Raw genomic sequence first — 26282 nt, forward strand, 5'->3', positions numbered from 1 at the left:
TAGGCTAGAGTCCTGGCTCCGACCACAACTGTGGCTCCGCCCACCTCCATGTGGACAAGCAGCTACGGCAACAAGCGATTGTCGACTTCACAGCAGTCAGGTGGAAAAAAACGAGACACAACAACACAACACAACACAACAACACAACACAACAACACAGCAACAGCTCAGAAAAACCAGCACCTCCTCCTGCAGGGGGCAGGACTCTCAGCAGTAAGCAGCACCTCCTCCTGCAGGGGGCGGGACTCTCAGAAGAACCAGCACCTCCTCCTGGAGGAGGCGGGACTCTCAGCAGTAAGCAGCACCTCCTCCTGCAGGAGGCGGGACTCTCAGCAGTAAGCAGCACCTCCTCCTGGAGGAGGCGGGACTCTCAGCAGTCAGCAGCACCTCCTCCTGCAGGGGGTGGGACTCTCAGAAGAACCAGCACCTCCTCCTGCAGGAGGCGGGACTCTCAGCAGTAAGCAGCACCTCCTCCTGCAGGGGGCGGGACTTTCAGCAGTAAGCAGCACCTCCTCCTGCAGGAGGTGGGACTCCCAGCAAGTCCACGCTTCTTCTTTTATACCTGGACAGAAGTTCTACTGGCTCGGCTGCTGTTGGACTCGTACTGGTTATTATTATTATTATTATTATTATTATTATTATTATTATTATTGTTATCATTGTGTGTTGCAATTGATTTTTTTGTTGCTCCTCCCAAACTCCTCCTCATGGTGACCTGAAGGAGCAGAGGATTGCAGCCTGGTTGGGGCCTCCTGCTGCCCAGGAAGCTTTTTATCCGTCTTTCTAGTGTTAATGTGTGTATGGAGGATTGGGGGGGGTCTTTGATGTCAAAGGTCACGACCTTCACCACCTCACTGCAGCAGCAGGAAGAGTGATGCACTTCACATTCTAGACTGGAATTTTATCTTTATTTTGATTCCTGGATTTCTGTTTTTGTTTGTTTTATGCTCCACAGTCACACAATGCCTCTTGATAGCAACAACAGCTAGCCAGCTACAGCTAGTTAGCTACAGCTAGCCAGATCCAACTAGCCAGCTACAGCTAGTCAGTTTATTAGCCAGCTGGGATTGAGGTTAGCCACCTGTTAGCAGTGGCTCCTAACGGCCCCACAAAACACCATATTGGTGACGATGCAGAAGAAGAAAAAACGTTAGCATGCTAGCTAGCGTCAGCAGTAGCCACGAGCTAAGGTTCTAGTCGCCGTAGCCGCAGTGACGTGCTGCTGATGAAAACAGTGATGACCAAACTGGCGACTATCAATATTTATTTAACCTTCAAAGAGCAGAAACAGCAGTTAAATTATTATTATTATTATTATTATTATTATTGTTATTATTGTTGTTGTTGTTGTTGTTGTTGTTTTTGGTTCTGTCTTACTTTTTGCGGCTCTTTTTTGTTTTGTATTCTCTGAACTCTTGATTTGAGAATTTTTGTTGTTTATGTGATTTTAATTGGGGGGGGGATCAGATTCAGTTTGTTTGTTTGTTTGTTTGTTTGTTTGTGTTCTCATGTTTTATTGGATGGACACTTGAACTGTAACTGCCCCTCGAGCTCCACCCCTGACCTCTGACCCCCAGACGAAAATCACTTCCTGTCCGCTGGTGTTTTTCTGCCAGGAAGTGGAGCGGGTGTGTCGGTGGGGGCGGGGCCAGGTGGGGGGCGGGGCAAGCTCAGACTTTTTACTGTGAATGTTGACGAGGCGTCTCAACAATGAAGGAGGTCTGTTAATAAAAAGACTTGAAATGAGAATCCCCCTCCCGTCCTGCAGGGGGCGCTGCTGGCCGCTCGCTCCACCGGCCTGTCAGCGTCTCCGAGGCCTCCGACTGAGGAATGCACGTGATGCAGTGTGCAGTGGTCAGGGTTCACTGAACAGTTGAGGAGAAGGTAAACATCACAGCAGCACCGCTCTTCTTCTCAAGGTGCGCATGCATAAACACCCAAGCACTCTGAGTCACCGTGTATAATAAGAGGAGGACAGTGAGGAAGAGGAGGAAGATAGTGAGGTAGAGAAAGATAGTGAGGAAGAGGAGGAAGATAGTGAGGAAGAGGAGGAGGATAGTGAGGAAGAGGAGGAAGATAGTGAGGTAGAGAAAGATAGTGAGGAAGAGGAAGATAGTGAGGAAGAGGAGGAAGATAGTGAGGAGGAAGAGGAGGATAGTGAGGTAGAGAAAGATAGTGAGGAAGAGGAGGATAGTGAGGAAGAGGAAGATAGTGAGGAAGAGGAGGATAGTGAGGAAGAGGAGGATAGTAAGGTAGAGGAGGATAGTAAGGTAGAGAAAGATAGTGAGGAAGAGGAGGATAGTGAGGAAGAGGAGGATAGTGAGGAAGCAGCGAGGCACCAGACGGGGCTGCTCGCCCTCCCCTTCACTATCTGCAGTTTCCATCGAACCTCTGGCAGCTGCGATTCCACAAAACCAGAACATCAAAGCAGTCCAAATTTCAACATCCAATTAGAAAATAAGCCTCTATGCTGATGATGTATTACTACTTCTTCAGAACACACATTGCTCACTCTGTGAAGTTATACCTCTTCCAAACTATCAGAGTTACCACAACTCAATTTCAATTCAATTTCATTCCACTGTTCAAAAAAAAAAGAAATGGATTACAATCTAATTCGATGGAGAAACCTTCTCATCTCGTCTCTTTGGAAAAAAGTCACAGCAGTGAAAATTATGGTTTCACCAAAGTTCAATGACCTTTTTTTCCATGATCCTACATCACCCCCCCACCCCCACACACACACACAGTGGTTTAAAACCCTAAATCCAAATATCACAACGTTTCTGTGGAATATCAAATCACCCTGTGTCAGTGTGAAGACGCTGGTTGACTTAAACTACGAAACGTTTACCACTGCTGTGTTGCCAGCAGGACAGAGTATATTCTTCAGTGGTTCAACACAGCCCACACTACTTATCGTGGCTCGCTATAGAACAAGCCCACTGTGGTGATATTCAGTCATTAGACTTGCACCACAACTGCATGAAAAGTGTGAACATAAGTCACTCTCTCACAGCTTGGATGGAACTCCTGAAAACCACAGGTTCTTCCCTTCTGTCGTGCAATCATAGGCCCATCTGGAACAATCCTGATAGACTACAAAGTAAGAAAGCACTAAACTCCGCACATAGGTATAACTCACTTCAAGCACATATGAGAAAATAATAATTTCAGACGCCTTCAAGATCTTGTGAAACGGTTTAAAATCAGTAGCAATAGTGACTTAAAATGCATGCCAATGAAGTCCCTGATTAGGGGAAGTTTCAAACTTAAACGTGACCAAGTACATATGGAAATCCCCCAGCTGCACAATAACTTCTCAATCTCTCACCTCCCAAGGTGCTTTCCAAGATATATAAAATCCTTGCAAATACAGATTGCACTATTTCTATCCCAATCGATAACTGGGAAAGAGACCTGTCTCTCCAGCCTCACTCGAACTTCTGGACGACGATTTGCTTGAAAACTTTCTCAATAATAAAACATTCTAACCTACAACTAATACACCTTAAAGTACTCCACAGAACTCACCACACTGGAAGCGGATGTTCAAGATGGGCATGACCGCCTCTCAGACCTGCTCATCTTCTGAGAGGGTGTGGTTTGTTGTGAATGGGGTCTCCTAGTGGCGTTCCCCCCCCGGGGTCCTCAGCACAGAGACATGCAGTTTTCTGTAGACCGCACGTTCCATAACCTCTGGAGCGGCACAGCATTGGTTGAGCCTGGCACAGGCTTTCCTAAAAGCTGCTTGGGGGACGTTGATATGTGTGCATCCTCTTCACATGCTCCACTGACTCAGTGCATTTCAACAACAGATCGAGCTCTTCGCTGGCACAAAGGTCCAGGTCTGTGATAGGACGATGATTGCCACGCCCGCTAACTGTCTGGACAGTCGATGACTTGAGTAAGACCCGTACTCACCAGCCCGCAGAGAGCCAGGTACCCGGTGAAGTCCTCCACCCCATGTGTCTGGTGTGCTTAACCAGCTGAGGCCACATTCTGTCTGGGAATGAAGGATGGAGCTGTTGGTTCCATGGGTTGGCCTGAAGTGCGGGGGTCCAAGTTACCCCCCCCCCCCCCCCACCCCGGGATGGTTGCGAAGAGACTAGCGAGGGATTGCGAGTGATCCTCCACTGCAGGTTGCCAGGTGATGAAGCTCTGCTCAAGGTTCAGTGGTGGGGGTGCAGCTTCTCCCTGACGTGTTTTACCCCCCCCACTGTTTGGCCAAGCAGTTCAGCCTGCGCTTGGACGTAGTCACCGGTGCGTGCAGCAATGTCCGACTCCAACCAGCGTCTCGCCTTCCTCGGTGCTCCGCTCTCCTGTTCTTCTGCTGCCTCTCAGCACTCAGCCTTCGCCATGGCACCAGCTGCCTTTCTCTGAAGGTCCAGTGCCCCCAGTTCCACCTAGACTCTGGCTTTCTCTGAAGGTCCAGTGCCCCCAGTTCCACTTAGGGTGAATTACAATTCCTCCCTCAACCCTCAATCTCAGAAATGCGCGCTCCCGCGAGGTGCAGGTGCTGTACCGATTCTCAGAAGGTCGCGTTGAGGGAGGAGTTTCAGGGCTGTATTTCCCTCAGTATTGAGATTCTCCAGCACCGCCCTTGGCAGTCAGGGCTACCCAGAAGGCATTGCGTATTTTAGGGACATCTTAAGACATCTTTGAAAAATGACGATGAAAAAAGCGAGCTCCAAATGGAAGTATTTTCTTAGTTAATAAAGATATAAATATTACCAAACCATTTTATTGTCTTAGTTTAAGACTTTTTTATGGATTATTGACATTGTTGTTGCGTAACATTGATTTTTTTTTTTTACTTTACGATGCTTTACGGCTTCACGTTACTTGTACACCTTGTTGTGTAGCGACGGAGGACTTCTTCTTCTTCTCCTCCTCCTTCTTCTTCTTGACAGACTGGACGTAGCGTTGGCGTAAGGCCGCCCCCCACAGTCTGAAGACGTAACTGCACTTGAGGGGTGTCCCATTTCTAAGCCCTTGCACTTATTTTTGAGGGCCAAGATTGAGGGCCAAAGATTGAGGGTTAAGGGCGAGGGTTGAGATTGAGGGTTGAGATTGAGGGTTGAGATTGAGGGTTAAGGGCGAGGGTTGAGATTGAGGGTTGAGATTGAGGGTTGAGATTGAGGGTTAAGGGCGAGGGTTGAGATTGAGGGTTGAGATTGAGGGTTAAGGGCGAGGGTTGAGATTGAGGGTTGAGATTGAGGGTTAAGGGCGAGGGTTGAGATTGAGGGTTGAGATTGAGGGTTAAGGGCGAGGGTTGAGATTGAGGGTTAAGGGCAAGGGTTGAGATTGAGGGTTAAGGGAGGAATTGGAATTGGCCCTTAGACTCTGGCTTTCTCTAACCGCAGCCTAGCTTCCACTCTCTGCTTGCTCCATTTTCAGCTTTGCCTCCTTCTCACGTGGCCGTGCTGCTTCTGCCTTGGCCTGAGCTCCTACCGCAGCACTCGATGAGGATGAAGAGGAAGAGGAAGAGTCGCTCCTCGATCTCTGGCTACTGATGCGTCGTCGTCCTTCTGAACACCCACGATGCCGTCTCAGCTGCGGCAACAATCTTCCCCTCAGATGTCTTTTCACTGTGCTGTCCTTGAGGTGGAGCCACCACAATGTGACAGCTGTCCAAACTCCATTCACAGAGAAACGAGTCGGGGGTGCAGAGTTGAAGTTCCTTTAATGCAGGCTCCAAGTTACATGAAGAGTTGAGCGTGGAGTGAAACTGCAAACTACAGTACAATCACCACAGTACAGCGTACAAAGACAAGCATTCACTTGCACAAGCACGGTGAGTTACACATTTAAATCACAGATTCTCATCATCAATGGAAGGATTCAACTATTAAATGCCAATAAAAAACACAACAATGTCCCCTCTGAGTGCATCTCAGCAGTTCCACAGCACAGCATGAACACTAAAGGCTAAACATCAAGAGGAGTCTGCTTGACCCAGTTCAACACTTGCTTCAAACAATACATTTAGTTCGCACTCCAAAACCATGTTTCCAAAAGTTTCCCTCATCTGGAGAGTTGAGTCGATCGTGAACGGATGCAAACTTACAGACACTGCTGTCCGTCCGAGGCACAGACAACAGAACAGCGGCTTGACAAACTTTCTGAAACCCCCAGAATACCAAGAGAGGGCGCCAGAAGTCCAATGCCTGGAGGGCAGAACATATGTACTGTTTGGAACCCTCATTGAAGTTCTGATTGAGCACCGCTGGCGAGCTGCTGGCCTGTGATGGTCGTGGCCCCCGAGCACTGCGGGGGGGGGGAGGCCTCCTTTCTTCTTGTGAAGGAACGTTGGCAACACTGTCTGCCACCCTCACTGGCCCACAATGTCTCTGTGGAAGAAGAGGAAAGCGGACGCAGAGTGCAGAGCGCTCCAAGAACACCACCAGGAGAACAAAGAGAACAATCTGAAGTTCTCGTCATTTTGAAGTGATTATTCCATGGTTTTGTGGGTGTGGCCCACTTGGGAATAGATTTTTCTCTATGTGGCCCGTGAACTAAAATGAGTTTGACGCCCCTGATTTAAAGAAGACGGTGAAACAAAGCTCTTTGGCCCGTACCAAACTGTGTCTCCAGTATCGCTGTGTGGGAAAAAGAAATAACAACAATAAAGTGAACTGCAGGCTCATCTGAAATGCAGCTCTTAAAGTTGACCTGCGTTGGGTTCCTGATGGTTCAGATTTAAAGGCAACTCTGCTTGACCGACTGCCAGGTGAGGTGAGCGGTGTTGAAGCCGAGACGTCCAGTCGGCGTCTCACAGTCAGAGGCAGCGGCACACACACACAAACTAGACACAGCAACATTGCACCTGAGGATGAAGGTCAAGCAGATCCACCACATGTGACCTTGACTGACTTCCAGTCTGAATCATTCTACCTTATGAAATTTGTTCCATTCATGTTTTTCAAAGCTAAAGGGAGCCACAGCAGAGTGGCTGAAGAGCCAAAGGTTGCCCAACCCCTGGTCCAGTCAGAGCTGCTGCTGCTGCTGCTGCTGCTGCTGCTGCTGCTGCTGCTGCTGCTGCTGCTGCTGCATCATCAGGACCAGCTGATCCTCCCTCATCACCATCACTTCCAGCTGCAGAGAGAAGAAGAGACGGCAGGAGTCACCACTCACAGTCCTTGAACGCATCGTCCCAGAGACCTTGACTGTTGACAGACTCTCAGTCACATGTTGACAGTGTGAAAGATGGAGGTCATGTGACCACAGAGCGTTGGACTGATAGTGAGGCGTGATGAAGATGAAGTGATCAGTCATTGAGTGGTGAAGTGAGAGAAGAAGCAGTTGGATGGAGGGACAGTTGGATGAATGAGGAGCAGCTGGACGTCAACACCAGACCACTACAAAGTCATGTGACTGGCTGACTGGCACCATCCTCCTCTCACACTGGGACTGGGAAACATCATCAACCATCATGCACTGCTTCCACACCAGTACTGACCTCACACTCTCCAGTTTATAGTCTCTGCTGGCCACCAGAGCATCCAGCTGCTGCCCTGTTGAAGCCTTCACGTTGTTATCTCTCAGGTCCAGGAGTCTGAGGTGGGGGGGGTTGGACTTCAGAGCTGAGAGCAGCCAATCACAGCTGAGCTCTGACAAACTGCAGCTCCACAACCTGAAGGAAGAAGAAATGATGGAGAGTGAAAATCACAGGTGTGTGTGTGTGTGTGTGTGTGTGTGTGTGTGTGTGTGTGTGTGTGTGTGTGTGTGTGTGTGTGAGAGATTTAAAGCATTTCTCATGGAAACAGAGGGGCGGAGCCTCAAAGAAGGTGTGCAGTGGTAAAATGCAGTGAGATTGTGGCTGCAATCTGCGCCACAGATGCGGGGATCCACAAAGGTTTTTGTGCGATGACCTGCAGGTGCAAACACGCCCACTAATGCGGCACCTGAACCAGGTGTGAATGTTGCGGTCTGGCAACCTGAGAGCAGTTTGGGCCACAGGTTGTTGGTGAGTGCGTGTGTTTGACAGTGGAACTCTGCTGTGATGAAGGCTCTGCTGTGCTGCTGGCAGTACGATGCCTCCTCCTCTACCAGACTGCTGCCATCATGGAGAGAAAGTCCAGACCCGTCAGTCACCAACACCTGAGGACCAGCTGGATTCTGCATATCTAAGATATTGGAATATACACTGCAGTCTATGTCTATCTATGTATCATATTTCTGGATCTATTTCAGGCTTCAGAGAGGAAAGTTTCACTCAGAAGCCAGAAACACTCTGACAGACAGAACCTGCTCCTGGTTCTGGTTCTGGTTGGCGCTGTTTGAATGAGGCATATTTGCATAGAAGGGGGCGTGTCCTTTTCCCCTAATGACTCATTTAAATACATTGCAATGAGTCTGGCGCAGTCCTGCCGCTGCTGCGCCTCCGCGCATTTTCACGTTTGCGTCCCCTCTGTAGATCAGAACCACCGCTTCTGGTGCCGTTTACACGCAGTTTCTGGCGCAAAAGCAGCGCAAACGCTTTGTGGATCAGAACCACAGTGTCTGTAAATTGTTATTGTCATAACAATCACTGCAGCAGTTGTAGAGTGAAGAGGGTGAACTGACCTCAGAACCTCCAGTTTACAGTCTGGACTCTGCAGGAAACCACTCAGCAGCTTCACTGATGAATCCTGCAGCTGGTTGAGACTCAGGTTCAGCACTCTGAGGTGGGAGGGGTTGGACTTCAGAGCTGAGAGCAGCCAATCACAGCTGAGCTTTGACAACCCGCAGCCAATCAACCTGAATGCAGAAGAAACGATGGAGAGTGAAAATACTATTTCAAAGTTATTCTGTCAAAACACAATCACATCTAGAAGGAAGAAAACTGTGACTTCATATTGAATAGAATTTTAGTTTCCTTTTAGAAATGAACTGAAAGAAAAACACTACAGTGAGACAGAAGCTGCTGACGTCCTTCACAGTGACGGTGAAGGACGTCCGGTCCAAACTGGTCCCACTGAGCAGCTCCAAACATCACAACAACGAGACAAGATGTTGTGTGTGTGATGTCCATCTGCTGACACACACTGTCCACCAGTAGAGGGCAGCAACCTACCTGAGAACTTCCAGTCTGCAGTTTGGACTCTGCAGTCCAGCACAGAGCAGCTTCACTCCAGGATCCTCCAGGTGGTTCTGCTCCAGGTCCAGCAGTGTGAGGTGGGAGGGGCTGGACTCCAGGGCTGAAGACACCACTGCACAGTGAAGCTCTGAGAGTCCACTGTCAGACAGTCTGCAGTGAAGGAGACAGCAGTGAGAAGATCATCACCATGTGAGAGTGTGACAGTGACTGAAGGAGCATCAACAGCTGATCAGCTGCTTCCATCATCACAAAGGACACATGAAGTTCTCCTGCAACAAGGAACCAAGTGGAGCTTCACACAGCAGTGAGTCAACACTGACACTGTTGCTCTGATCTGCTGCTTCAGCTCCACATGATGCTCACTGGTGTGTCCAGTCACAGCAGCTTGGAGCTCCACTGGATCAGAGCTCCAAGCTGCTGTGTGTTGGACATGTTGATCATGTTGGTGGCTTCATTCCTTCCTGCTGCTTCTTCTCATCTTAGTGGAGCAGCTTCACTCCATTCATGGTCCACAACCCTGTCTACAGGACTGCAGCATCATTAGCCCTGTGTTTACAGCCTGCTGCTGCTGATGACAGTGACTGACAGTGTTGGAAGGAGACCAAAGCAGGGTGTTCTCAGAGGGTGGAGCCAACACCTCTTTATACACACTCACAAAAGTTTCAAACTGAATTAATAAATCAACCAATCCATCAATCAATCAATTAAAGATCAATAATGAAGGTAAACTACTTTCTTTGCAGGTGGATCTTGAAACAAGCGTCTGCTGCTTTCAAGCTCCGTCTCTGCAGAATCAATCAGTGAGGAACCAGAAGGAACCCAGACCATTAGAGTCAGGACCGCTTTGAGAAGCTGCAGCTGTGTTCACTCACTATTGATTGATTGATTGATTGATTGTTTGTGTTGACAGAAACATCTGGACTTACTTTGCCTTCCTGCAGTTCCTCACAGCTGGAATCAGTCTCAATCTTCCTTCATCTGATGTCTTGTACTTCTTCAGGTCCAACTCCTCCAGAACCTCCTCTGACATCTGCAGCACGTAGGCCAGAGCTGAACACTGGATGTCTGAGAGTTGCTTCCCTGATCTGTTCTCTGACTGCAGGAACTCTTGGACCTCCTGATGCACTGACTGATCCTTCAGCTCCAGCAGACAGTGGAAGATGTTGATGCTTCTGTCAGGAGAAACATCACCAGTGTTCATCTCCTTCAGGTTGTTGATGACCTTCTGTAAGGTTCCTGGATGGTTGTCAGTGAGACCCAGCAGGCCTCCTAAGAGTCTCTGGTTGGATTCCAGACTGAGTCCATGGAGAAAGCGAACAAACAAGTCCAGTTGACCGTTTGGACTCTTGAGGGATTTCTCCATCATCCTCTTCAGGAACTCATCCAGGGTGTCCAAGGTTTGGTCTGGGTTAGGGGCTTCTTCTTTTTTAAACAGATTTGAAAATTTTAAAAACATATTTTTTTGTGATGCCTCTGCTTTTGTGTCTTTGAGGAAATTCCGAAGAACCTCCTTCCTGTTGATGTGACAGTGGAAGCAGTAGACTGCAGCCAGAAACTCCTGGACGCTCAGATGAACGAAACAGTAGATGGTTTTGTGGAAGATCACACTCTCTCTTCTGAAGATCTCTGTACAAACTCCTGAGTACACAGAGGCGTCAGTCACACTGAGACCACACTTCTCCAGGTCTTCACTGTAGAAGATGATGTTTCCACTCTCCAGATGTTCAAATGCCAGCTGGCCCAGCTTCAGAAGAAGCTCCCAGTCAGCCTCCGTCAGCTCCTGTGGACCTCCTCCATACTTGCGCTGCTTCTTCTTGGTCTGGACCAGCAGGAAGTGTGAGTACATGTCAGTCAGGGTCTTGGGCAGCTCTCCTCTCTGCTCTGAGCTCAACATGCTCTCCAGAACTGTGGCAGTGATCCAGCAGAAGACCGGGATCTGACACATGATGTGGAGGCTCCTGGAGGCCTTGATGTGGGAGATGATCCTGCTGGACACATCTCCTCTATCTCTGAACCTCCTCCTGAAATACTCCTCCTTCTGGTCATCGGTGAAGCCTCGTACTTCTGTCAGCCTGTCCACACATGACGGAGGGATGTGATTGGCTGCTGCAGGTCTGGAAGTGATCCACAGCAGAGCCGAGGGAAGCAGATCTCCTCTGATCAGGTTTGTTAGCAGGACGCTGACTGACTTCTTGTGAGTGACGTCAGTCACCACCTGGTTGTCCTCAAAGTCCAGAGCCAGTCTGCTTTCATCCAGGCCGTCCAAGATGAAGAGAAGTTTGCAGACATGCAGCTGCTCTGCTGTGAGCTTCTCTAACGTTGGATGGAAAACATGGAGCAGCTCCAGAAGACTGTAGTGCTGCTCTTTGACCAAGTTGAGCTCCCTGAATGAGAGAGGAAGCACCAGATGAAGGTCCTGGTTCTCCAGGCCCTGGGCCCAGTCCAGAGTGAACTTCTGCACTGAGAAGGTTTTTCCAACCCCAGCGACGCCGTTGGTCAGCACCACTCTGACTCTGAGTCCCTGCTGCTCAGGTGAGGCTTCAAAGATCTGGCTGCACCTGATTGGACACTCGTGGAGGCTCTTCTTGGTCTTCTTGGTCTCCAGCTGCCTGACCTCATGCTGTCTGTTGACCTCCTCACTCAGTCCCTCAGTGATGTGGACCTCAGTGTAGATGCTGTTGAGGAGGGTTTGACTTCCTGCTTCTTGACCTTCAGTCACACGTTCACATCTCCTCTCCAGACTGATCTTCTGCTGCTGGAGAAGCTCCTGCAGACCATCATCAGCCTCTGGAGCAGAGAAAAGGTTGGAGAAGAAAACATCAGTGTGACAGCGTGAGCATCATTTTCTCTCCACCACTTTTTCAGCTGCTTTGATGAAGCTACTGCTGCTGCTGCTGCTGCTGCTGCTGCTGCTGCTGCTGTTGCTGCTGCTGCTTCTGCTGCTGTTGCTGCTGCTGCTGCTGCTGCTGCTGCTGCTGCTGCTGCTGCTGCTGCTGCTGCTGCTGCTGAGGAGTGACTGTTTGCTCTCAACGTCCCTCAGTGAATCTTCTCACTGGAGGTCCTGAAGGACCTCAGAGGCAGAAGTGAAGGAGGTGCAGGTGGACGGTCTTACTGTGATCAGCCTGGGTGTGACTGGCAGCTCCTGGGTCTTCACTGAAGTTCAGATGGAAACCTTTGGAGCGGTCACTCTGCATGGACAGACTGCTGGACACTGGAGGCTCTGCTCTCCGTCTGTGTTGAAAACAGAAATATTTAAGTTTATATTGAAAAGTTCAAACCTTTTATTTCATGTTTGGTTCTCCATGAACACTGACAGGAAGTTCTCCTCCTCGTCGGCCCTTCGCTAATCACTTCTTGTTCTTTGGTCGTCTTTCATATTCACAACTGATGCTTTCTCTGCAGGCAGTGACGGAGGGAGATCTTTGGACCGGTCACTCTTCAGAGACACCATGCTGGACCCTGGAGGCTCTGGTCTGACTTCCTGTCCATCCATGTCCTGAACTGGATTCAGTCTGAGGTGAAACACAGCAGTTCTACTGTGAGCTCAGAACACAGTGCAGAACTTGACTGCAGTGGGAGAGTGGAGGACAGGAGCCAGCAGACACTGGAGTTCTGCTCCTCTGACCACACCAGGCATGATGATCACCACTGGACACAATGACAACAACACACTGAGCTGCTTTACTCTCCACTAGAAAAGCGCCTTGGGGCACCGTGCAGGTGCTTGTCAGTGCTGGTCAGTGCTGTGTAGGTGCTGGTCAGTGCTGGTCAGTGCTGTGCAGGTGCTGGTCAGTGCTGTGTAGGTGCTGGTCAGTGCTGGTCAGTGCTGTGTAGGTGCTGGTCAGTGCTGTATAGGTGTGGTGAAACAAGTCCCTCCTGTTTCGTCACTTCCTGTCAGTAACAGGTAAGACTTCTATAATTTACTTCCCAGTTGGAAAGTGCAGAAGCTCAGTAGAGCCCAGTAGCTACAGGTGGAAAAATTAATCCGTCTGTTTTGTTTTAAGAAAATCAATTTTAAAAAAAAACCTTTTCACCGCTGCTGCAGGCCAATGAAACTCCAGCGTGTGGAGAACATCCCAGCAGTTTGCGCCCAGTCGACAGGCGTTATTGTCCCTTCACCACTGCCTATTACTGTATTATATTATATATTATGTTTCATAAATCACAGAACTACCCAACCATCCATTTTCAATAACCCTTCTTCCTGCATTCAGGCTGCTGGGGGTCTGCTGGAGCCTCCCAGCTGTCCTAGGGTGAAGGCAGGGTGACACCCTGGACCAGTGGTCACTTTATTAGGACCACTAAGAGACACACAACCATTCACACACACACACACACACACACACACACACACACACACACACACACACACACACACTCACTCACTTTTTTAGCCTGTTTATGGTATGAGTGAGCTGCCCTATGAATGTTTCTGTATGAATGGATTTGTCAACATGCCGGTGATGTCTCTGCACTGACACTTATAACCATAAACGAAGTTCCTAAAAGGGGAAATAAAGTTTATTGATTGAGAACTCAGCAGACACATGGAGAAGAACTAATTCCAGTCTATTATATTGATTGTATTGCTCTCACTTCAAAGACTCTTACCTGTATTTTCTGCTTTTTAAACTTTGTGCTCTTGTAAAAGGTCTATTGAACTCACCACTGGCTACTTTTTCAATTCTTTCTCCTTGACACTGTCTTTATTCCTCTTCATTCACAATCACGTTACACTGCCTGGTCATGTGACAAATAAACTCTTTGATTGTTAGCGGCTGAACGGAGCACTGTTGCTGCTGGACAAGGAGAAATGAGGAGAGAAACAACTCACCCACTGCTGCACTGTGACTTCTGCTGAAACTGCGTCAACTCAACATGGAGGTCGGACAAGTTTTAACTTTCACTTTCGGCTTCTCTTCCTGCTCCTTGGGGGATGCTCCTCCCCCTGGAGGAGGGAGGTGTCCAAGCAAAGACTGGCGAGGTGTCTCTAATAAAGTGTCCGGTGCTCATCAACACTGATGCTCGTCACTGATTCAGGAGTTTGATTTCAACAACTGTCTCACATCACAACCACACTGACAGCCACAGTGCGCGTGGACGCTGTCACGTTGTCAACTGCAGCTCCTCCTACGGCCAGCGGAGGGCGATGTGGTTCAGTGTCATCAAGTGTCTGAGCGCCAGAGGGCACTAACGATCCATCATACAGTCAAGCTGAGTGTCGCCTCGTGACGACCAGTCAGCTGCTTCCCCCTGCAGAGCAGCTGAGGTTGGTGTGGAGGGAGAGTACACACACACACACACACACACACACACACACACACACACAGTGTTGTACACAGAATAGAAGATGTTTCTTGCAGTTTGTCAGATGGTTGTTATTTTACTGCACCACCAGGTGGCACTGGAGTGGAGAGACTGAACCTGTTGTTGTTGTTGTTGTTGTTGTTGTTGTTGTTGTTGTGACTTCATGCTTCCACTGAGGTCGACAAGTTTGATCTGCACACAGATTCACATCCTGACACACTGCACACACAGCCACTGAGGTGTGTGTGTGTGTGTGTGTGTGTGTGTGTGTGTGTGTGTGTGTGTGTGTGTGACGTGCACCAACATGTGAGGCCTGATGAAGTAACGCAGTGACATGCAGTGACTCACTGCTGTCATCACTGTTGACTCCTGCTGCTGCTCCTCACACCTCCACCTCCTCCACCTCCTCCTCGCACCACCACCCCCTCCACCACCACCTCCTCTTCCAGGTCTCCAGGGCGCCTCCTGTGGGGATGATGTTATTTTTCCTCTCATCTTCCCTTCGTCACTGCGACCTTTCTAATCGCTTCTTCTTTCAACGTCACTCTTTCATTTCATTTCCTCCATAGAGAGGAACTCCCCCCTCCCTCCCCCCACTGCAACAACTCACCCCCCACCACCACCACCTAAAACTCCACCTGTATAACAGACACAACAACAGCTACAACTACAGTTGGTGTAGTAGTTCCTGCATTGCCGCTGCGAAGCCAAAGCTTCAGACTGATGTTTACACTGCACACCTGTGAGGGTCATGTGACCAGGACCAGGGTCAGGCGGCTGACTCAGGATGCAGGTATGGACAGGTTCAACACCACTGAGGAGGGCGTGGCTCCAGGTGGACGTGTCATCAGCACACCTTCGACACACCTTCACTGCTGGACCTGGGATTCAAGTACCGACACATTCCACAACAACCAAACATGGGTCATCTTCATCACCATCATCTTCATCTTTATCACTCCACCGTCACTCTTCACCTCCACTTCCTGTGGGTTTTCTTCAGTGAGAGAAAAACACAATGTTAAACAAACAGAGAGAGTTTTTCCAGAGGAGTTTCGTCTGAGTTTGGTTGCGCAGAGCCAATCAGGGCTGAGTCAGTGGCGGTGGCCCCGCCCCTACTGCTGCCTGCAGGCTATGAGACTAGCGTCCTGCTGCCAAAGCTAACTAGCGAGCGCTTGTTCACCGAGGTCGTGGAGAGAAAAACTAGCTAGTAAAACTTCCTAACTCAGCCTAAATCTCAGCCTTGACTTGGTCTCAGTCCAGTCTGCACCCACTGGTATTGGTAGCTTCTTGGTCTCAGTCTTGGTCTCAGTCTTGACTTGGTCTTGGTTTAGGTCCGGATATCCCTAGTACTGATCATTTCTCGGCCTCAGTCTTGGTGTTGATCTTGGTCCTTACTTGGTCTGGGTCTTGACTTGGCCTTGGCCATGGTCTTGGTCTGGACACCCTTGGTACTGGTAATGTTACGGTCTCAGTGTTGGTCTTCATCCTGGTCTAGACTTTGTCTCAGTCTTCACTTGGTCTTGGCCTTGGTCCCAGTCCAGACCTCCCTGGTTCTGACAGTGTCTCAGTCTCAGTCTCAGTCTTGGCCTTGGTCTCAGTCTCAGTCTTGACAACCCTGGTCCTGGTAGCATCTGGGTCAGGGTCAAGGTGGTTTTGACTGCACGACTACAGGTAGCATTTCAACACTTGACGGTGAAGGATTTTGATACTGTGACTTCTTGTCGACCAGATAGTTATCCTGGGTCTTTGGTCTGGTGTCTCTGGGTTCAGGTTCTGGAGAATGTGAGTGTTGTTGACCATGTGACAGGAGACACAACTCACACTGTGAAGAATGGGACGATCATCTGACCTGCAGACTGGAAACGACACAAGCATTTCCTGTTCAACACACCGAGGCTCTTTGTGGGTAAGATTCCTGGGATTCCAACCAGGAAGTGGGACCTGGTCTGGACTCCAGCGACTGAGAGTTGATCATGTGACAGGAGGCACAGTAACACAGTGAGACACACTGGACTTCAACAGAGGAAAATAACAACAGAAACTCCAAGACTCCGAGCAGAAAAGCGGGATCTGGTCACGGCACTCGAGACTTCACAGTTCGCATCGTTAGGGAATTGTGGGAGGGGGTTTGGTCATGTGACAGGAAGCACAACATCGTCCAGACCTGAAACCTCCATGAAGAAAACTGACAAATTCTTACGACTCCAACTAGAAAACACGATTCAGTCTCTCTGGTCCACGTGACCAGGGGTGTACCAGGTGGACCAGGTGGATTGGGTGGACCAGGTTGACCTTGTGGACCAGATGGACCAGGTGGACATTGTGGACCAGGTGGACATTGTGGACCAGGTGGACCAGATGGACCATGTGAAGCATGTGGACCAGGTGGACTGGGTGGACCATGTGGACAGGGTGGACCAGGTGGACCACCCTTACAGTCCTGTCTTCTCTGCCTTGTTGTGTATCAAACTGTGGTTTTGTCATCACTTTGTGTTGTGTTGTGGTGCCTCGTGTCGACTGTTGGCTCCTCCTCCAGCTGGTCGTCAACTCAATAAAGCAATAAAACCAGTGAGGTGTGAGTACCAGTCTGGACTAGTTGCTGCTGCTGCTGCTGCTGCTGCTGCTGCCAAGCATCAAAACAGCCACACACATGATTGGGTTTGTTTTTTTGTTTGGGGAGGATTTACAAGGTGTGATTGTCGTTCTTGTAGAACCATGTTTCACAATATGATGATTTTTTTTCAATAAAATGTGGGTGAACTCATTTATTTACTCACTTATGTATTTATTTTTGTGTGACTGAGACTGAATAGGAAACGCACCCTGTGAGAGAGATTTCACCACATGTCAACAGCGGGAGTCATCAGTCACTTCATGGTGTTGGACAGCTGGAAGGTCCAGTGGGTCAGAGGAAGTCATTAGAAGTCAGTAGCAGTCAGTAGAGGTTAGTAGCAGTCAGTAGAGGTCAGAGGAGAAGTCAGTAGAGGTCAGTAGAAGTCAGTAGAGGTCAGTAGAGGTCAGTAGAAGTCAGTAGAGGTCAGAGGAGAAGTCAGTAGAAGTCAGTAGAGGTCAGTAGAAGTCAGTAGAGGTCAGTAGTCGTTACTCGTTAAGTTAGTAGTAGTAGTTGTGTTACACGGTTTTAATTATCTCCTAGTTTGCAGTAATGATACAAACTCCCACTGCAGCCAGACTGAACAGACCTCGAAACGACCTTGAGATCTCTGGACCTTGAGGTCAAAGGTCAGTGACCCTGTTCTGACTGACTGGGTCAGCGCGTCTTGGTAGTGGAAGTTCTGCAGCTCCAAATCAACCTTCAGTCCTGATGAGACTGGGTCACATGACACTGATGAGGACACGCCCCCTCATAAACTGAATCATAACTGTGCACTCTGAGCAGTGAGCTGGAGGTCAAAGGTCACTTGTTTGTTGCTGTTTGTTTGCCTTCCTTCAGACTCTTTTCTTTCTTTCTTCCTTTCTTTCTTTTCTTTTTAGAAAAAGAAACAATTCACCACCACCATCATACTGGTGACAGATCAACACAGCTGCAGGCAGACACACACTCACACACCTGCACTGAGTTGTGTCTGTACACCTGGCACACCTGCAACCTGCCATCAGAGTGTATGACTGTTTTATCGTGACTTTTACGTTATAGTTTTTTTCCAAGGCCGGTTGTTTGTTTAGTTGTGAGTTGCTGCAGTGACTGATGTCAACCATGACGGTCGAAACTGATGGATTAAACCAGTTTGTCTTCATTTCTACAATTCATTCATCTGTAATGGCAATTAGTTTTATATATTTTTTAGTGCTGCAACAGTGTACTTTCCCAATTTGGGAGCAATAAAGTCCATCTATTCTATTCTATTGTGTGTTATTATCCTATTGTTACAGGCTGCTGCCAAGTTTTTCAGTTTGCTGGTTGTTCAGACAGTTTGGTGCTTGATTGGTTGCTCGGTTAATTCATCACTGAAATAGAAAATACAATAAATGACGTGAAATCAAATGAAATAAAAATAAGTTTGGTGGTTGGTGGGTTAGGTTATTGACCAGTCAATTGTTTAGTTGTCTAACTGGTTACGTTTGGACAGATGAATGAAAATAACCTTCCAGTAACAGCAGTAACAGTAGTAACAGTAGTAACATCAGTAACAGCAGTAACAACAGTAACACAGTAACACAGTAACAGCAGTAACAGTAGTAACATCAGTAACAACAGTAACAGTAACAGCAGTAACACAGTAACAACAGTAACAGTAGTAACAGTAGTAACATCAGTAACATCAGTAACAGCAGTAACACAGTAACAGTAGTAACATCAGTAACAACAGTAGCAGCAGTAACAGCAGTAACAACAGTAACTGTAACACAGTAACAGCATTAACAACAGTAACTCTGTAACAGTGTAACAGCATTAACAACAGTAACAGTAACAGCAGTAACAGTGTAACAGCAGTAACAACAGTAATAGCAGTAACAGCAGTAACAGTAACAGCAGTAACACAGTAACAACGGTAACAACAGTAACACTGTAACACAGTAACAGTAAGTGATTGAGCTGCTCCCCCCTTGTCAAAGTTCAGTTTCAGGGTGTGAATGAAGAAGTTTTCCACCAATGACGCTGATGAGGTTCCGAGAACTTTTCCTCCCTTGTTCTCATTGGTCAGGAGGAGAACCAAGACCATCATCACCTGAAGATGTCACAGCTGCTGCTCCAGTGTGAAGACCACCAGCCACACACTCAGATTCAACACTGTTCAACCATTAGCAAGAGAGGAAGTGGTCACAATAACTTCATATTTCATATTTTGAATTAATTTTGGGGGCTTTTCTTCACCACCTGGACTCCTGGACCAGCGTCTCCTGGCTTCAGCGGAAGAACCTCACTGTTTCTATGTCAACAGGGGAAAATTTCTGCCATCAGAGTTCTTGAAATCACAGCTTTTCCAGTTTTCTCAGTAGAACTCAATGTTTCTGTTCTAGATCGCTGAGGTCCAACATATCCCGTTTCTCACACCACTCCTCCTCCACCTCCTCCTCCTCCTCCTCTTCCCCCTCCTCCACCACGACAGGACTGGTGAGTCATCATCCTTCGTCTGTATCCGTTGACACTTCCTCCAATCGATGATGATGTGGGGGGAGGAGGAGGGAGGAGGAGGAGGAGGTGGAAGCCTCTTCACTCCTTCAGCTTTCTTGCTTCTTGTTTTGTCTTTGTCGCTGATGTGCCAAAGCTCCTCCTCCTCCTTCTCCTCCTGCTCACTGAATCATTAGCAGGTTTGCTTGATGTTAGCAGTGAGGAACCCCTCCCCCTCCTCCCCCCACTTCCTTCCTGACAGAGGAGCCATCAGGCTGGAGGATCATGGAGCTCAGTGTGAGGCAGCAGCAGGAGCAGCTTGATGAGGCGGTGCTGCTGCTGCAGCAGCCGTGATGTCATCAAGCCACTGTCCTGACTGTCACTGCTGGACCAATCAGGAGGCAGGAGGAGGAAGGAGCCCCCACACCGCCCCCCTTTCTATTTTCCTCTTTCAGGAATTAATTTAGTCAGAAACATAAATGAAGCAACACAGGCTGATGTGATGAGTGGGAGTGTTGCTCCTCCTCCTCCTCCTCCTCCTCCTCCTCTTCTTCTCCTTCTTCTTCTTCCAGTTGAGAGCAGCCAATATCCTCGCTGGTGGTCACCACACCTCCTCCTGATCTTCTTCCAGTGGAGGAACTGGAAGCAGCAGCTTCCCACTAAGTGATTCCTTCCTGTGAAGGAAGCCGAGCGGCGGTCCGGAAATTCACCGGAAATTCATCGGAATTCACCGGAATTCACCGGAATTCACTGAGAATGTTTAAAAAGGTTGAAGTCATGTTGAGGATGAACAACCTCCTCAGTGACGCCAGAGTGGGCGTGTGAGTCTCCCAGGTGTGGAGCGAGGTGGTTGTGATAGATATAGAGCTGATAGATCTGATCCCATGGATCTGGATCACAGGATCGACTCCCCCGAACCGAGGACAAACTCCAGAGTGTCAACCACCTCACGTGTGTGTTGGAGGAGGAAGCAGAGCAGGAAGTGAAGGTCTGGGTGATGAACACTGAGTCACTGCTCGCTCGCCCCCTCTCTCTCTCTCTCTCTCTCTCTCTCGCTGATGATCCCGGAGGTTTGGCTCTGACCAATCAGTGGGAGGGAAGTTGGGCGGCTGGTTGGTCCGTCGACTTGCGAGATCTCTGACAGGGAGTTTCGAAAGCAGGAAGTCCTGGTCGGTGGCGCAAGAGAGAAAAAGAAGAAGAAGAAGGTTGAGAAGGTTGAGTCCCATTGGCCAAGAGAGACGAGGAGGTTCTCAGATCATCTTCACCTCTTTGTATCTTATGGTATGTACGTATCCTCTGCTGGCCTGAACTCACTCGTTAGTCTCCATAGTCTGTTCTGTTCACAGCATGCAACTTCCACTAGGTGGTGCCGCTTCCACTGTTGTTTATTATGTTATGGTAGTTCTTATCCAGTCATATTTCAGCTGGCTAACCCTGACCCTGACCCTGACCCTGACCCAGCTGGATGGTGTTGTGAGGGTCTATCAAATCTGCCTGAGGCCTTCAGGATCAACACTGCAGGCTCCTGTTGGCTGTCAGTGAACGCAGCACCGCCAGTGAACGCAGCACCGCCAGTGAACGCACCACCGCCAGTGAACGCAGTAGTTGATAATGTCAACCACCCAGCAGCTGCAGCCACACCTTCATTTGTTTAATAGCTTCACAGTTCAGTGTGTTTCATTAGCGTCTCGTTGGTCTCACAGGCGTCAGTGGACAAGGGGCAGTTTAGTGGACCGGTCTGGACCAGGGTTGAAGTTCACTGCACTCATTCACACTGGTTCCACCAGGTCCCTGGGTGAAGGTGGCGTGTTGTGTCAGTGTGGTTCTCTATGGACTCCACAGCTCGGGTGTCGTATCGAGGGTATTATGGGATGCATTCGTTCAGAGTGGACTGAATCCGACTGAGTCACTGACCAGGTTCACACGCAGAGCTTAATGGAACTAAGTCCACTAAGTCTGATCGGACTTCTGTCCTTGTCCCAGTTCACATGCAGCTGAGGAAATGGAATGATTGACGGGGACGCGTCCCCCTGTCCCTCACTAGGGGGCGACGTGAGTCCCGTCAGCGCGGTAACTTCCGGGTGACCTTGAGCCGCGCGATAACAAAAACGTGTACAACACCGGTGTTTCCTCACCAAACTGCAGCAGATGTGTTTGACCACTGGGTACCACATGGTGTTACTGGTGACTTCACTGTGGAAGCCCACATCCACCACAGCCAATGTACTCTTGCAGCGAGCGCTATCCAGCAGCTGTCTGGGAGGAACCCAGGCTCACAGGGTTAGGGTTAGGGTTAGGGTTAGCTAGCACCGCCGTCCCTCGGCCCGTCCAGCAGCCTGTGCACGGGTTGGGAAACAGACTGTGGGGGGGGGGGGGGGGGGTTCGGCACCGTCGTGTATGGAGCTTCAGTGAAGGTAATGAAAGGCATCGAGCGACTCCTTTCGTTGTGTCCATACAGGAAGTAGAAAACACAACGCCAATGAAAAAGCTACGAGCACAATGCCGAACTCGGCGCAGATGATCGGAGGAACTTTGTGGACTTGTGAAGCTGTTTGGAAGCTTCCAGGAAGGAACTACGAGTGCCCAAGCCAATTCCCACTCCAGGTGAGAGGCGCCATGGTTCCGTCTGAACGGGCCAGTTGTGTGGAGCACAAGTCAACTACGAAGGTTCTGGCTTGTGTCCTCGCAGCAGCATTCTCGAATGTTTGTGTTCCGGGGGGAAGGTGCTGGCTCGGGGGTGTGGCTCACGCGCACACACATGGTCACATGATGTGGGGAATTGGAATTCCAACGGCATTATCTGGGCGTCTCAGTCGGAGTTCTCCAATTCCCACCGGAGTTCTCAAACTCCCATCATAGTCGGGGTGAGGCAAGGATCCGCTTGTCTCCAGTGTCAACGTAGTGACGCTCAAAAAAACCTGCTGGTCCACCTGTTGTTGCTGTTGTGTGTGGGTCTCAGGATGCTGTTGTGTGTTGCTGTTGTGTGTTGCTGTTGTGTGTGGGTCTCAGGATGCTGTTGTGTGTTGCTGTTGTGTGTTGCTGTTGTGTGTGGGTCTCAGGATGCTGTTGTGTGTGGGTGTTGTGTGTTGCTGTTGTGTGTTGCTGTTGTGTGTGGGTCTCAGGATGCTGTTGTGTGTGGGTGTTGTGTGTTGCTGTTGTGTGTTGCTGTTGTGTGTGGGTCTCAGGATGCTGTTGTGTGTGGGTGTTGTGTGTTGCTGTTGTGTGTGGGTCTCAGGATGCTGTTGTGTGTTGCTGTTGTGTGTTGCTGTTGTGTGTGGGTCTCAGGATGCTGTTGTGTGTGGGTGTTGTGTGTTGCTGTTGTGTTTTGCTGTTGTGTGTGGGTCTCAGGATGCTGTTGTGTGTGGGTGTTGTGTGTTGTGCTGCTCCAGCTGCCACAACACAATGGGATGGAGTTGGCATCAAGTTAGGAACATCAGGGAAAGAAACACACACACACACACACACACACACACACACTCACACTCACACTCACACTCACACACTCACACACTCACACACTCTCACACACACACACACACACACACACACACACACTCCTGTTGAATGAGAGGAAGTCCTGACCTTCCATCTGCTGCTCTTTCTCTCTTTCACTCTCACACACAATAACACAGTGGGAATGATCACACAACCTCTCTCCCTCTCTCTCTCTCTCCCTCCCACTCCCTCTCTCTCTCTCTGTCTCTCTCTCCCTCTCTCTGTCTCTCTCTCCCTCTCTCCCTCCCTCTCTCTGTCTCTCTCTCCCTCTCTCTCTCTCTCTCTCTCTCTCTCTCTCCTCTCTCTCTCTCTCTCTCTCTCTCTGTCTCTCTCTCTCTCTCTCTGTCTCTCTCTCTCTCTCTCCCTCTGTCTCTCTCTCCCTCTCTCTCCCTCTCTCTCTCTCTCTCTCTCTCTCTCACACACACACTCTTCGGTCTCCCTTTCTCAGTTTTGGGTTTACTTTTTTGGACTCGTGGGCTGTGAGTCAGACTTTTTAAAGGGCCTGTGAGTGTGTGTGTGTGAGTGAATGTGTGTGTGTGTGTGTGTGTGTGTGTGTAAGAGAGAGAGAGAGTGGTTGTGTGTCATTCAGACCATCGTATTGTGACTTGTATACAGGAATGCCAAACATTCATCTGATTCACCTGATCACCATCATCATCACCACCACCATCATCACTACGCCTCGACACCACAGCGCCTTCCGTCACAGAAGTCACCTCAAGGCAAGGTGTTGCTGCTGCTGCCATCAAACAACTCATTAATGGAGCACTGACTCCAACTATGGCTGAGTCGTTTTGCATCTGTCCTTCCCAGAGTGACATTCCAAACTGCTATACTCAGCGGCCTGTACAGGGAGGAGGTGGGGGAGCAGCAGCAGCAGCAGCAGCAGCAGTAGCAGCAGCAGCGGTGTGGTCTTCAGCTCCAGGAAGCAGCTGTGCAGCTGAGCGGAGCAGCGGCAGCCGCCCATTGTGTAGAGATGCTTTTTATAAGTCACATGGAAAACGGAGAGGGGAGGTGTGTGGGGAGGGGGGAGGAGCATTCTGGACAGGAAGTGAGTCGTTGCACTCGGATAGTGAGAGTCAAAGTGTTTTGCCATCAATCTCACTGTGTTGATTTGCCTCTTTAAAATCCTGTTTTCATTTGATTCTCACCACAGTGACTTCAGTTTATATTATTATTATTATTATTATTATTAGTAGTAGTAGAGGAGGTGGAGCAGGTGGAGCAGCAGCAGCAGTCAGAGGCAGCTGGGAGGACGAGCGGCCTAACCCTGGGCTGCTCTGGAGCTGCTGATGTTATTTCCAGCCTCGTCATCAAGGTAGAGCAGCTGGGAAGCCCCGCCCAATCCAACCCCCTGCCCATCTAACTTAAGTCCCGCCCACCAGTTGTGATGTCAGCGGCCCAGATTAGACTGGACCATATGGCCCAGTGCCTGCTGGCCCTCTAATCCTCATCCAGCCTCCACTCATCCATTCAACCATCCATCCATTCAGCCACTGCATCCATCCATCCATCTATCATCTATCATCTATCTATCATCTATCTATCATCTATCCATCTATCCATCTATCCATCCATCTACCTATCATCTGTCTATCTATCATCATCTATCTATCATCATCTATCATCTATCATCTATCTGTCTATCTGTCTATCTATCTGTCTATCTATCATCATCTATCTATCATCTATCATCTATCTATCTGTCTATCTATATATCCTATCCTGTCCTGTCCTATCCTGTCCTATCCTATCCTATCCTGTCCTATCCTATTCTATCCTATCCTATCCTATCCTATCCTGTCCTATCCTATCCTATCCTGTCCTATCCTATTCTATCCTATCCTATCCTATCCTGTCCTATCCTATCCTGTCCTATCCTATCCTATCCTGTCCTATCCCATCCTGTCCTATCCTATCCTATCCTATCCTATCCTGTCCTATCCTATCCTATCCTGTCCTATCCTATCCTATCCTATCCTATCCTATCCTATCCTGTCCTATCCTATCCTATCCTGTCCTATCCTATTCTATCCTATCCTGTCCTATCCTATTCTATCCTATCCTATCCTGTCCTATCCTATCCTATCCTATCCTATCCTGTCCTATCCTATTCTATCCTATCCTATCCTATCCTATCCTATCCTATCCTGTCCTATCCTATCCTATCCTATCCCGTCCTATCCTATCCTATCCTATCCTGTCCTATCCTATCCTGTCCTAGGACAGTTTCCTTGCCATATAAAGGCAGATTGTGAATGCAGTGTGCGATCCAGTGGAATCAGCCGGGACTCGGTGCTGCTCACAGTGACCACCGCTGCCGCTTGGCTCTAAAAATAAAAACCTGGATTGTGCACGACGTCGACAACTGACCGAGCCGCTTGTGACAAAGGAGGCAACATTCCTGAAAGATTCCTGAGCCTGCGGTCCTCTGGTGACTCAGGGAGGTTCTCTCACTGCCGCCGTCTTCAAGTCTTCCTTCATCACAGCGTCAGCGTCATGTGACCAGCGCCGCTGCAGCGTGACGCGTTCAAACCTGTTAATGCATTTTCAGGGATTAGATTTAGCAGCGTGTGTGTGTGTGTGTGTGTGTGTGTGTGTGTGTGTGTGTGTGTGTGTGTGTGTGTGTGTGTGTGCGGGGGGAGCGAGCGGGGGGGCACTGAGCTTTAGATGGGAGCAGGCGGAAGTGGGCGTGTCATCAGCAACTCAGCCAGGTGGAGGAACCAGTGCACTGCTGCTGTTTGTTTCCCTGGTTCCAGATCTTCCACTGGTCACTGGTTCACTGGTTCACTGGTCTTCCACTGGTCACTGGTTCACTGGTCTTCCACCGGTCACTGGATTACTGGTCTTCCACTGGTTCACTGGTCTTCCACTAGTTCACTGGTCTTCCACTGTTCACTGGTTCACTGGTCTTCCACTGGTCACTGGTTCACTGGTCTTCCACTGGTTTACTGGTCTTCCACTGGTCACTGGTTCACTGGTCTTCCACTGGTTCACTGGTCTACCACTGGTTCACTGGTCGTCCACTGGTTTACTGGTCCTCCACTGGTTCACTGGTCTTCCACTGGTTCACTGGTCTTCCACTGGTCACTGGTTCACTGGTCTTCCACTGGTTCACTGGTCTTCCACTGGTTTACTGGTCCTCCACTGGTTCACTGGTCTTCCACTGGTTCACTGGTCTTCCACTGGTCACTGGTTCACTGGTCTTCCACTGGTTCACTGGTCTTCCACTGGTCACTGGTGCACTGGTCTTCCACTGGTTTACTGGTCCTCCACTGGTTCACTGGTCTTCCACTGGTTCACTGGTCTTCCACTGGTCACTGG

At 49.3% G+C, this 26282-nt stretch overlaps 1 protein-coding gene across 1 annotated transcript; it reads right to left on the reverse strand.

The window, feature by feature from the left end:
- Nucleotides 1-5675: 5675 nt before the first annotated feature.
- Nucleotides 5676-12575, reverse strand: LOC142902957 (NLR family CARD domain-containing protein 3-like). Its single transcript, XM_076048318.1, has 7 exons — nt 12511-12575; nt 12195-12313; nt 10009-11791; nt 9059-9232; nt 8569-8742; nt 7463-7636; nt 5676-7098 (listed from the first exon to the last, which is right to left on the reverse strand). The coding sequence occupies exons 1-7, from the start codon at nt 12573-12575 to the stop codon at nt 7089-7091; spliced, it is 2499 nt and encodes an 832-aa protein (XP_075904433.1). The 3' UTR covers nt 5676-7088.
- Nucleotides 12576-26282: the final 13707 nt, after the last annotated feature.

The sequence above is a fragment of the Nelusetta ayraudi genome, unplaced genomic scaffold (assembly GCF_046127955.1).
Source record: "Nelusetta ayraudi isolate G7.1 ecotype Tasmania unplaced genomic scaffold, CSIRO-AGI_Nayr_v1 ptg000099l, whole genome shotgun sequence".
NCBI classification, from domain to species: Eukaryota; Metazoa; Chordata; class Actinopteri; order Tetraodontiformes; family Monacanthidae; genus Nelusetta; species Nelusetta ayraudi.

Excerpts from the sequence above, each read along its gene's own strand:
- LOC142902957 (XM_076048318.1), bottom strand. The coding sequence starts at position 12,575 with ATGGATGGACAGGAAGTCAGACCAGAGCCTCCAGGGTCCAGCATGGTG. Across the intron at positions 8,743-9,058 it reads TGCAGACTGGAAGTTCTCAG|GTTGATTGGCTGCGGGTTGT; the intron begins GTAGGTTGCTGC and ends TTCTGCATTCAG. Across the intron at positions 7,637-8,568 it reads TGTAAACTGGAGGTTCTGAG|GTTGTGGAGCTGCAGTTTGT; the intron begins GTCAGTTCACCC and ends TTCTTCCTTCAG.